The sequence below is a fragment of the Oncorhynchus tshawytscha genome, linkage group LG01 (genome assembly GCF_018296145.1).
Source record: "Oncorhynchus tshawytscha isolate Ot180627B linkage group LG01, Otsh_v2.0, whole genome shotgun sequence".
NCBI classification, from domain to species: Eukaryota; Metazoa; Chordata; class Actinopteri; order Salmoniformes; family Salmonidae; genus Oncorhynchus; species Oncorhynchus tshawytscha.
In genome coordinates this window covers 73,520,177-73,533,877 of record NC_056429.1, presented here as the reverse complement: position 1 = coordinate 73,533,877, position 13,701 = coordinate 73,520,177, and the positions used below count along the sequence as shown (strand labels likewise).

General features: G+C 41.6%; 1 protein-coding gene across 3 annotated transcripts in view; it reads right to left on the bottom strand.

Annotated features, from left to right (window-relative positions):
• zgc:123010 (uncharacterized protein LOC641500 homolog) overlaps nt 1-13,018 on the bottom strand; it is a 43,226-nt gene extending 30,208 nt beyond the window's left edge. For 2 of the 3 annotated variants that reach the window (XM_024429855.2, XM_024429863.2), the window contains exon 1: nt 12,828-13,018. In XM_024429855.2, the coding sequence (XP_024285623.1) occupies nt 12,828-12,888 (61 nt within the window). In that variant the 5' untranslated portion in view covers nt 12,889-13,018. The remainder of the gene's footprint in view (nt 1-12,827) is intronic. The other variant, XM_024429871.2, reaches the window with a different exon arrangement.
• Nucleotides 13,019-13,701: the final 683 nt, after the last annotated feature.

The following is a 13,701-nucleotide window of genomic DNA, read 5'->3' as shown; positions in this document are numbered from 1 at the left end:
ATTAGTTTTGCTTCCCTCCAGGCCTGAGGGTACACTTTCTAGTAGGCTTAAACTGAAAATGGCAAATATCATCTGCTATTATCCTCAGTAATTTTCCATTCAAGTTGTTAGACCCTGTGGCTTGTCATTGTTGAGACTATTTTTTCACCTCTTCCACAGTCCCTTTACGGAATTCAAAATTACAATGCTAGTCTTTCATTATTTGGACAAATATACCTGGATGTGTAGTGTCAGCATTTGTTACTGGCATGTCATGCCAAAAAAATAATTAAAATAGTTGGTAATATCAGTCGGTTTTGTGATGAATGAGCCATCTGATTCAATGAAATCAGTTTAGTCACATGATTTCTCAATTTGCAATATGTTCAGTGTGTTCAGTATGTCAAATCGGAGGGTCTGTTGTCCGCACCTCTGACAGTCTCTATGGGGGTGCCACAGGGTTCAATTCTTGGACCAACTCTTCTCTGTACACATCAATGATGTCGCTCTTGCTGCTGGTGAGTCTCTGATCCACCTCTACGCAGATGACACCATTCTGTATACTTCTGGCCCTTCTTTGGACACTTAACAACCCTCCAGGCAGGTTTCAATTCCATACAACTTTCCTTCCGTGGCCTCCAATTGCTCTTAAATACAAGTAAAACTAAATGCATGCTCTTCAACCGATCGCTGCCTGCACCTGCCCGCCTGTTCAACATCACTACTCTGGACGGCTCTGACTTAGAATACGTGGACAACTACAAATACCTAGGTGTCTGGTTAGACTGTAAACTCTCCTTCCAGACCCACATCAAACATCTCCAATCCAAAGTTAAATCTAGAATTGCCTTCCTATTTCACTCAAACATACCCTTGTAAAACTGACCATCCTACCAATCCTCGACTTCGGCGATGTCATTTACAAAATAGCCTCCAATACCCTACTCAACAAATTGGATGAAGTCTATCACAGTGCCATCCGTTTTGTCACCAAAGCCCCATATACCACCCACCATTGCGACCTGTACGCTCTCGTTGACTGGCCCTCGCTTCATACTCGTCGCCAAACCCACTGGCTCCATGTCATCTACAAAACCCTGCTAGGTAAAGTCCCCCCTTATCTCAACTCGCTGGTCACCATAGCATCACCCACCTGTAGCACGCGCTCCAGCAGGTCTCTCTCTCTGGTCACCCCCAAAACCAATTATTTCTTTGGCTGCCTCTCCTTCCAGTTCTCTGCTGCCAATGACTGGAACGAACTACAAAAATCTCTGAAACTGGAAACACTTCTCCTTCACTAGCTGTCAGAGCAGCTCACAGATTACTACACCTGTACATAGCCCACCTATAATTTAGCCCAAACAACTACCTCTCTCCCTACTGTATTTATTTTGCACTTTCTTCCACTGCAAATCTGCCATTCCAGTGTTGTACTTGCTATATATTGTATTTACTTTGCCACCATCGCCTTTTTTGCCTTTACCTCCCTTATCTCACATCATATATAGACTTGTTTCTACTGTATTATTGACTATGTTTGTTTTACTCCATGTGTAACTCTGTCGTTGTGTGTCGAACTGCTTTGCTTTATCTTGGCCAGGTCGCAATTGTAAATGACAACTTGTTCAAAACTTGCCTACCTGGTTAAATAAAGGTGAAATAAAAAAAATAAAAAAATAAAATAATTCCTGTGCCGTTTGTAACTACCCGGGTAGGTTGACTGATAACCTGAACCAGGTTGCAGGCACTGGTTACAGTTTGAAGCTTTTTCTTGGGTGGGGAGCTTGATTAAAGCCAGGCAATATTTAAAAATCACCCAGAGAATACACCTCTCTGTTGAGATCATACATTTTCAAGCAAGTCACACATTAAATCCTGATACTGACAGTTATCACTTGGTGGTCTATAGCAGCTTCTCACAAGAATGGGATTTAGGTGATGCAGGTGAACCTGTAGTCATATTACTTCAACAGTATTTAACATGATATCCTCTCTAAGCTTTACAGGAGTGGTTCTGAATATAACAGCAACACCTCCATTGGCATTTCTGTAAATGTTATAAGCTTGTATTGCTACCACTGTATCAAAGGCAATATCTGAGTGAGTTTCAGACAGTCAGAATATGAATGCCATCTGTTACTAGCAAATTATTGATTTAATGAACCTTGTTACTTAATCTACATATGTTAACATGGGCTATTTTGAGCACTTTTCTTCTGGGACGCTTACTTGTTTCCATTGATTTACTGGGAAGATTAGCAGAAGTAGATATGCTGATGTTATTTATTTGCTGAAGCATTATGACAACTCAGCGTCACTATGGTAGGGATTAAGTCAGCTGGGCTTGGGTCATTTATAAGTCATTGTCTCTATTTTAACTTATAATGCTGTGAAAGGATGCAGGAAACCAAATGATTTGAGTGGATCACATCCTTATAAAATGTGTTTTGTTTCCAAAAGGCATCGACATTGTCAATATAAAGATACACCCACTGCAATAATCAAGTAGCCAGTTGTGAAGAGAAAGAATCCTGCTAAAGCGTTCAATGCCACGATTCAGAGAAGGCACAGGGCCAGATAGGATGGATCTTTTAATTGACATCTTCCCTTTTTAACTAACTGGGCAACAACAGACAGTGAAGCTCTTGACACAGAACTGAAACATTCACAGTAAGTTTAGCAGTGAAATGTTTTTTTTTTTTTAACACACAACCGTTTAAAAGTTTGGGGTCACTTAGAAACTCTTGTTTTTGAAAGAAAAGCAAATGTTTTTGTCCATTAAAATAACATCAAATTGTTCAGAAACACAGTGTAGACATTGTTAATGTTGCAAATGACTATTGTAGTTGGAAACGGCACATTTTTCATAGAATATCAACATAGGCGTAGAGGCCCATTATCAGCAACCATCACTCCTGTGTTCCAATGGCACGTTGTGTTAGCTAATCCAAGTTGATCATTTTAAAAAGGCTAATTGATCATTAGAAATCTCTTTTGCAATTATGTAACTCTTGAAGCTAGGGGGCACTATTTTTATGTTTGGAAAAATAACATTCCCAGAGCTTATAATATGGCAACTTGGTATGAACTTGACTCTTATTCATTAAAGAAGTGATACATCCTAGACGTCGAGTTGTCATCAGCAGCAGCTGTAAATGTGGGCTAGGAAAGGAGGGACAATCTCTTAAGACAGGGTACTACCACGTATCCGTTCTACCACAAGACATATTCTTCAAAAGGACAAAGGAGATCTCTGCTGGGCAACCCAGCCTTCCATCTACGACCAAACTATCGAAGCGCAGATCAGAGTAAATATTTCTTGCATTTTCCTTCTCCAAATGGGTGGTTATTTAGAATGCATAACAGTCTATTTACGATAGCATTGCTTCATGAGGTCCAATAGAGACCCAATCCCTTTGTTCCTCAGTCTTCCCACGCTTTCATTCAAACCCAACCCCCTTTCTTTGTGTAACCAGCCGTCATATCGGTTTCGTCCACTAGGGACGTTTTCTTCTATGACAATTAGTAATCAATGTATGATCCATCTTGTGTATATGTCATTCTGTGTGATTATTTAGGTATTTAGTAAATAAATAATTAAACCAAATGTTGTATTGCTGATTCAACTTGTTAGCCAGTGTTGGTGAAGATAAAACGGACTGAATAAGGTGACGATTAATAATTGACTGCTATTGGTATAAAAGATTACCAGGTCTTTAAGAGTTTATTCGGAAGACAACAGCTCCATAAACATTATTCCGTGTTGCCCTGACTTCCTAGTTAATTACATTTACATAATTAGTTTATTAAATCAGGTAATATTAGAGAATGTATTTTATGAAATAGCATATCATGTAATTTAATCCATAGTAAAGACTTTTCTCTGTCCTGTTAAATTGTTGACGGAGCGTGCACCTGAGCACACATAGAAGTACCTGGTCTGCTTCATGCAAAATGTAGAAAAGTGCCCACACTGCAAGTTTTTACAAATCTTACCTAGATACCACTTACCATTAGAATGCATTGACGTCTTACCAAGAAAAATTATTTTAGTGCACTGGCAGAACATTTTGCTTACTTTAACATAAAACAGGCTTGAAACAAGTCAGGAGTATCTTAAAACAATAGAAATTATCTTGATTTAGCTTACCCAGAAAATGCATAAACTCAAAACAAGTCAACTTAATTAGTTCAATACAAAAAAAGGTCTGAAGTGCATTTGGGGGTGTCTGTGGATAGATTTAAGATGAGAACAGAGGGGGGTCAACTCACCACCACTAATAAGCTGGACTTGCCATTAAGTTCTCTTCACCTCACACAGTAAGTCAATGAAGTCTGTTTTTCTTAACATCCATTCAAATAATAGTTCACTGATTCTCTCTATAGGCCTATTCGTCCATTCAGAAAGTTTCCTAAAGTAGCCTGTCTGGAATCCATTTCTTAATAAGAATCACAGGACCCTGTCTTTCAAAGATAATTAGTAAAAATCCAAATAATTTCAGATCTTCTTTGTAAAGGGTTTAAACACTGTTTCCCATGCTTGTTCAATGAACCATAAACAATTAATGAACATGCACCTGTGGAACGGTCGTTAAGACACTAACAGCTTACAGACGGTAGGCAATTAAGGTCACAGTTATGAAAACTTAGGATGGCAAAATTCATGGCATAATACAGCTAATATTGTACAGTCTGGTTGGGCCCCTTGCAGACATTTAAAGGGATAGTTCTATGAAAAATGTACAACTTTATCGTCTTCTTACCTTGAAAGAAGCCGTCCGACAACCGGCCCGCTCAACCCCGTCCCTCACTTCCCTCAACTAACCACTGTCTGCATCCCCTCTGACTTCAAAACGTCCAGAGTCACTCCCCTCCTCAAGAAACCAACATTCGACCACTCCGACGTCCAAATATAAGCCAGTATCATTTCACAAAAAACTTGAGCGTGCTGTCTGACCAACTCTCTCGCTATCACTCAGAACAATTTTCTTGACCCTAACCAGTCAAGCATCAAGAGGGGTCACTCAACCAAGACTGCTCTCCTCTGTGTCAGAGGCTCTCCTCACTACCAAAGCTGACCCTCTGTTCTCGTCATCCTAAATCTATCCACTGCCTTCAACACAGTGAAACATCAGATCCTCCTCTCCACCCGCTCAGGGACTGGGCATCTCAGGCTCTGCACACTCTTGGATTGCATCCTAACCTGCAGTGCGCTCCTACCAGGTGACGTGGAAAAAAATCTGTCACTGCACCGCACTCACTACGGTTGTCCCCCAGGGCTCGGTTCTAGGCCCTTACCAAATCACTCAGCTCCATCATACACTCAAAATGGTCTCTCCTATCATTGCTATGCAAATGACAACTACTTTTCTCTTTCCCACCCTTCTGACACCTACACTACCGTTTAAAATTTTGGGGTCACTTAGAAAAGTACTTGTTTTCCATGAAAGGCTCTGCACGAGTTGCAAAATTAATAGGAAATAGTCAAGACATTGACAAGGTTATAAATAATGATTTTTAATTGAAAGTGTCCTTCAAACTTTGCTTTCATCAATGAATCCTCCATTTGCAGCAATCACAGCCTTGCAGACCTTTGGCACTCTAGTTGTCAATTTGTTGAGGTAATCTGAAGCGATTTCACCCCATGCTTCCTGAAGCACCTCCCACAAGTTGGATTGGCTTGATGGGCACTTCTTACGTACCATACGGTCAAGCTGCTCCCACAACAGCTCAATAGGGTTGAGATCTGGTGACTGTACTGGCCACTCTATTATAGACAGAATACCAGCTGACTGCTACTTCCCTAAATAGTTATTGCATAGTTTGGAGCTGTACTTTGGGTCATTGTCCTGTTGGAGGAAATAGGCTCCTATTAATGGCATTGCAAAATGGAGTGATGGATCTTGAAGGAGGAAGGCCCTTTAACCTTGTACAAATCTCCCACTTTACCACCACCTAAGCACCCCCAGACCATCACATTGCCTCTACCATGCTTGACAGATGGCATCAAGCACTCCAACATATTTTCATTTTTTCTGCATCTCAATGTTCTTCTTTGTGGTCCGAACACCGCAAACTTAGATTAGTCTGTCCATAAAACTTTTTTCCAATCTTTCTCTGCCCAGTGTGTGTTCTCTCGCCAATCTTTAAAAATAAAAAAACATTTGATTGACCAGTCTTAGCAACTCTGCCTAGAAGGCCAGCATCTCGGAGTCACCTCTTCACTGTTGAGGTTGAGACTGGTGTTTTGCAGGTACTATTTAATGAAGCTGCCAGTTGAGAACTTGTGAGGCATCAGTTTCTCAAACTAGACACTAATGTAGTTGTCCTCTTGCTCAGTTGAACACCAGGGCCTTCCACTCTTTCTATTCTGGTTAGACAGAGTTTGCGATGTTCTGTGAAGGGATTAGTACACAGCGTTGTACCAGCTCTTCAGTTTATTGGCAATTTCTCGCATGGAATAGCCTTCATTTCTCAGAAAAAGAATAGACTGACGAGTTTCAGAAGAAAGTTTTTTTTCTGGCCATTTTGAGCCTGTAATCGAATCCACAATTGCTGATGTTCCAGATACTCAACTAGTCTAAAGAAGGACAGTTTTATTTCGTCTTAAATCAGAACAGTTTTCAGCTGTGCTAATATAATTGCATTAAGGGTTTTCTAATGATCAATTAGCCTTTTCAAATTATAAACTTGGATTAGCTAACAATGTGCCATTGGAACACAGGAGTGATGGTTTCTGATAATGGGCCTCTGTACACCTATGTAGATATTCCATTTTTTTAATTTTTATGATTTGTTATAAAAGCAGCTCCCAGCTCAATAGTAATTTACAACATTAACAATGTCTACACTGTATCTGATCAATTTGATGTTAATTTAATTGACACTTTTTTTTTCAAAAACAAGAATTCATAAGTGACCCAAACTTTTGAACAGTAGTGTAGGTGGTGACACGCATCTGTGTGCCTGGCAGATATTTTAGCTTGGATGTCGGTCCACCACCTCAAGTCCAACAAGACGGAACTGCTCTTCCTCCCGGGTAAGGCCTGCAAGCACCAAGACCTCTCCACGGTGCCCCCTTCCCAAAGAACCTTGTTGTGACCCTGGACAACACACTATCGTTCTCTGAAAACATCAAAGCAGTGACTCACTCCTGCAGGTTCATGCTCTACAACATCCATAGAGTATGACCCTGCCTCACACAGGAAGCAATGCAGGTCCAAATCCAGGCACTTGTCATCTCCCGTCTGGACTACTGCAACTCGATGTTGACTGGGCTCCCCGCTTGTACCATCAACCCCATGCAACTGATACAGAACACTGCTGCCCGCCTGGTATTCAACCTTCCCAAGTTCTCCAATGTCACTCTGCTCCTTCTGCACACTGCACTGGCTTCCAGTCAAAGCTTGCATCAACTTCCAAGACCATGGTACATGGAGCAGTAAGAGGAACATCCCCTTCCAACATTTAGGCTATCCTCAAACCCTACACCCCAACCCGAGTACTAAATTCTGCCACCTCTGGTTTCTTGGTCCTCCCAGCACTACGGGAGGCAGGTCTCAGTCATCCCAAGTCAAAGCTCTTCTCTGTCCTGGCACCCCTATGGGGAACCAGTTTCCCCTGAAGGTAGGACAGCAGAGTTCCTACCCATCTTCCGAAAACATCTAAAACCCTACCTCTTTAAAAAAAAAAGCATTTTAGATAATCCCACAGCACCCCTTTTGTAAACTAACACGTGCATTTGCTTTCACCACCACTGACTTTGTTGATAGCTACTATATTTAGGAAAATGTTCCTTACTATGATTGAGATGTGGTTGTCCCACCTAGCCATCTTAAGATGAATGCACTAAATAAGTCGCTTTGGATAAGAGTGACAGCTAAATGGCAACACTTTAAAATAAACAAATGTTAAACTGGAAAACTGACTCGGTCATCTCCCCCTCCCCCCTTCTAACTTATACCTCAAGTCTGTAGCTGCCAGCATTAGTACCCATTTCTGTCATCCTTCAATATCTGTTTGGATAAATCAGGATGTTCATTATCAAATAAAAGTGATTTGAATCACTAGAAAGAAGAAAGATGCATCTATTCCCACCGGTGAAATCATAGGACACATTTATCACCACAACATTAAACTTCAGGAGTCTATGGAGTCAGAGTAATAGAAGAGATTAACCACAATGCCTTTCATTATCAAACTACGGAAGGACTTGAAAGAGCAATAAACCACTAGAAATTGGATTTAAATATTCAATTCAATAAAACATTTGACAAACTACATAATTCCTGCAACATACTGAACGGCAAATGAGAGTGAATTATTGATGTATACTCTTAGGGAAAAGTGCTAAGTAGAACATATTGTCTACTTCTGTTTGTCCCTATAGGTGAACCACATTTGGTGCTAGGTAAAAACTGTGCTCTACCAAGAAAGAGAAATGTACAACAACAATCAATCAATGTGTGTAAGGAGAAACAGATGGGCATGCTCACTTCGATTGTCCTCTAAGATTGCGCAGTACACCAGAGGAACAGACTGACCCTAGCCCACCGGCACATAGGCTATTGCGTAATAGATACTGGGGATTGGGCAACACTGTGGCGCCGTTAAAAATGACTTCCGAAAAAGGGGCAATCAGGCAGGTTAAACACCACACCACTTTACCAAAGCACAGCCCCCATACCACTCAAGGGAAATCAGCAGATCACTAACTTACTACCATGAGACAAGATCGAGTATAGCCCAGGAAATTCTCCCCCACGCACTAGCCTTAAGGTGCGCAAAACTAGACAGGAAGATTATGTCAGTGACTCAACCCACATAAGGAAGTATAGTATAGTGAACAAAGCCTGGCATGCAGTGATGCGCCCTTATAGGGGAGACATGAGTGTGTGAGCAGGCCAGTGACTCGGTCACCGTAATAGGGGCAGAGAATCCCAGGAGAGAGTGGAGAGCTGGCCAGGCAGACCGCAAGGGTGGTTCCTCTTGCCAGTGCCTTGACGTTCACCTTAGCGCCCCTGAGCAACTCAATCATAGGACCTACTTAAGAGAAGAGTCTTCAGTAAATACTCAAAGGTTGAGGTGCGAGTTTGCTTCTCTCACATGGATCAGCAGACCATTCCATAAAAGAGGCAGCCTACAGGAGAAAGTCCAGCCTCCAGCTGTTTCCTTTGAAATTAGGGACAATAAGAAGGCCTGCTTTTTGTGAGCGTAGTGTACGTGTAGGTACATTATGTAGGGCAAGACTAAAATCAGAGATAAGGAGGAATAAGTTAATTTAACAGTAAAACCTTGAAAATCATCTCTAGCAGGAAGACAGTGTATAGAGGATAGCAGAGGAGAAATATATATATGTTGGGTTCTTGCAAGGAATGGGAGACTGGGTGGAGGGTAACATACAGTGCCTTCGGAAAGTATTCAGACCCCTTGACTTTTACCAAATTACAGCCTTATTCTAAAATGGATTACTTTTTATCCTCAGCAATCTACACAATACCCAATAATGTCAGTGAAAACAGCTTTAAAGCATTTTGTTTTTTAAATGTATTAAAACAGAAATACCCTATTTACATAAGTATTCAGACCCTTTGCTTTGAGACTTGAAATTGAGCTCAGTTACATCCTGTTTCCATTGATCATCCTTGAGATGTTTCTACAACTTTATTTGAGTCCACCTTTGATAAATTCAACTGCTTGGAAATGCACACACCTGTCTATATAAGGTCCCACTGTTGACAGTGCATTTCAGACCAAAAACCAAGCCATGATGTCGAGGGAATTCTCCATAGAGCTCCGAGACAGGATTGTGTGAGGAAGGGGACCAAAAAAAAAAAATCTGCAGCATTGAAGGTCCCCAAGAACACAGTGGCCTCCATCATTCTTATATGGAAGAGGTTTGAAACTACCAAGACTCTTCCTAGAGCTGGCCACCTGGCCAAACTGAGCCAGGGAGGTGACCAAGAACCCAATGGTCACTCTGACAGAGTTCCTCCAGAGTTCCTATGTGGTGATGGGAGAACCTTCCAGAAAGACAACCATCTCTGCAGCGCTCCACCAATCAGGCCTTTATGGTAGAGCGGTAAGACGTAAGCCACTCCTCATTAAAAGACACATGAGAGCCTGCATGGAGTTGGCCAAAAGGCACCTAAAACTCCCAGAACATGAAAATCAAGATTCTCTGGTCTGATGAAACCAAGATTGAACTCCTTGGCCTGAATGCCAGGTGTCACTTCTGGAAGAAACCTGGCACCCTCCCTACGGTGAAGCATGGGTGGCAGCATCATGCTGTGGGGATGTTCTTCAGCAGCAGGGACTGGGAGACTAGTTAGGATTGAGGGAAAGAAACAGAGCAACATATAGAGAGCTCGTTGATGAAAACCTGCTTCTCAGACTGGGGCGAAGGTTCACCTTCCAACAGGTCAACGACCCTAAGCACACAGCAAAGACAACACAGAAGTGTCTGCGGGACAAGTCTCTGGATGTCCTTGAGTGTGGCCCAACCAGGGCCCGGACTTCAACCCGATCTAACATCTCTGGAAATACCTGAAAATAGCTGTGCTACGACGCTCCCCATACAAACTGACAGAGCTTAAGAGGATCTGCAGAGAAGAATATGAGAAACACCCCAAATACAAGTGTACAACCCAAGACTCAAGGCTGTAATCGCAGCCAAAGGTATTTCAACGAGGTACTCAGTAAATGGTCTGAATACTTATGTAAATGTGATATTTCAGTTTGTCATTATGGGGTACTGTGAGTAGATTGATTAAATTGAGGTAAAAATATATATTTTAGAATAAGGCTGTAACCTAACAAACTGTGGAAAAAGTAAAGGGGTCTGAATACTTTCCTAAGGCACTGTTTTGTGAGTCTGGATTTAAATATGCAAATGGAGTGATGAATGGTCCAGGAGTTTCAGAGGAGTGAAGCAGAGCTCAAGGCACTGCAGGTCCCCATTGGCCATGAGTCTGGTGTTGGGGGTGATAAGCCAGAGTCAGATGAGTAGAGTGAGTGACAGGGGAGTTAGGTGTGAAGCAGGTCAGAGGTAAGAAAGAGCCAGGAAATGGAGAGATTTGTAGGTGAGCATAGGAGTTGGAGTGGATGTGATATTTTCCCAGGTTTTGGTGTGGTTGTAGCGAAGTTTCAATTGGTGTAAAATTAAGGATTCAAGGATAGAGAAGCCAACAACGAGTGTGAATGCTATTAAACCTTTGAGACAATGTGCACAATAGTGAAAGGTAGCATAAAGTCCAATGGTCAACAGTCTTACTTTATACCATAACATTAGATAAGGACCCAGAGGAGGGAGAACACCATATTTTGCCCTTCCCCTGCCAACCCATCAGAATGCCTGCAAAAAGATTGAGCCTTAACGGCAACACCAAAACAATGTACCTTTCAGGGTGAGCACTGAACAGAATTCTGAACACATTGAAGAGGGTTGACAGAGAGGCTATAGAGAGGAGTGTTGCAGTAGTCCAGGTAAGAGGTGACAATCTGACAAACTGTTCAACACAACACTTGAGAATGCACAAAACCTGGCGGTTCAACTTTGCAGAGCACAAAGTCTTATTGGTGTGTGGAACTGAGGGAGTCAGAGTTGGGTGCTTTATGGGAAATCCATGGCTGTGCGATGTGTGCCCTTATCCTGTAAACAATACAAAGTTGTTTTAAGGTGCCTATGTCATGTAATCAAGTAGCTATTGAATTTTAAGTGCTGTATTTATAATATATATTTTTTTATGTAGGAATCATTTTATGAGGAAACTAAAGGGTGTGCAACATGCCTTTCTATATAACAAATAATGGACAGTTGACATTAGGTTGCTAAGTCACATGCTTGAAGAGCTATTGAAATGTTGCATTTTCAAATATTGATATATGCACTTAAATGGGAAAACCAACGGGTATGCAATGTGTCCCTACCCTGTGAACATTCCAAAGTTCGTTTGTGTTGTCTAGGTCACATGGTCAAAGAGCTATTGAATTTTAAGTGATTTTGTATAAATACAACATTTCAGAATATTTGAGAAAACTAAAAAGTTGTGCAATTTGCCTCTATGTAAGGAATACGGGAATGTTTAAAATTAGGTTGCAAAGTCACATGGTGAAACAGCTATTGAAAATGTAATATTGTGATAATGCACTTTATTGACGGTCCCTAACTAGTTGCATTGACAGTGCTCGAGGCTGCCTACAACGTTGCTGTGTGAGATTATTTAACTCGGGTCAAAATCGGGAAAATAAGTCCTGTGCAATGTTGTACACCTGTATTCCTTCATAAAGAGCCAGCCCGGAGGTATGTAGCTCAGACCGTTCGCCAGCTATTGAAGTTTGAAGGTCCGAATATCGAATCAAACCAACATTTGCCACTGTGAGAGTTGCCCCTTCGCTCGGTCGACCACCACATTAGACCAATGTAGCAAAAAAAGGCTAGGTGGACAGGCATGTGTAAGCCCTATTATTTTAATGCATTTCAACTTCTAATCAACAACAAGCAGCAAAAGAGCCGAACTTTGTTACAAAGTAGCTATTCTACCCGTGTTGGCACGTTACAAACAATCCCTGACATTTTTTATATCCTAGTTCCAAGGCGAAATATTATTTTTAATTGAACCTTTATTAAACTACGCAAATCGGTTAACAACAAATTCTTACTTTACAATAACGTCCTACCCCGGCCAAACCCTCCCCTAACCCGAACGACGCGGGCCAATTGTACGCCGCCCTATGTGACTCCCGATCACGGCCGGTTGTGATACAAGCCGGGTTCGAACCAGGGTGTGAAGTGTTTGCCGACTATGGAGGAAAGTTCGAAGAGTTGGGAAAAAGTGGAGATTTCTTACCGCTCCCAAGCCCCAGCAGCCTGCAAATGTCCCGTGTGAACCGCATGACTGCGACCACCATCCAGCATTATCGTCTCAAATACCCGTTAATAAAACCAAACACATTGTTACAAAGTAAACACGATTAGAACATGGGAACAATCGCTGTCTGCGGGAATCTGGGAGGTTTTGTCAGGGCTTCCTTCTTCTACAAATATGAATTGGCGGATCGCAACCAAATGTACGGTGCCTACACCGCCACCTACTGTACTGGAGTGTGAGGCCAGTATTTCTCTTATCTTGCCCTGTGTTTCTGCCTACTGTTCTGGAATTCATTACACTTTGTGACAAAAAGAGGACAGAATTGTTTTTAAATAAAAGCCCTACCAACTAAATGCGTCAGCCTGCTGGCACCTAGCTGAACTCGGGCTAACATTAGCTGAACCGAAGGAGTATGCTCCCATACTCCCTTAAAAGACCTTTGCTTAAAAAAAGAGATGCTATAGCTAGTATACACTTCCTCAAAATTGACAGAATTAATCTAACACAAGAAATCGGTCATTCATTTTGACGTGTTTGCTTAAAGGAGCTTAGTCACACAATTTTACATCTAACTAAGACGTTTGGTGCAGTATTTTTCAATCAGAAAAATTAGCATGAAAACTTTGTCTCGTTGAATGACAACAAAGACTTTATTGAAGAATTCCTAGTGTTGACCAATCACTTGCCTCAATAAAAAATGTTGTCTGCCTGAACAGCCGAAAAAAAACATCACCGAAGTCCAAAACTAAAAAAAAGTCAGAAAATGTCATAATATAAGCACAAACTCTACCGAACTGTTTCAGCTGGGAAACATGCAGACGCCTTAACTCTACACCCATTAAAACCTCACCAC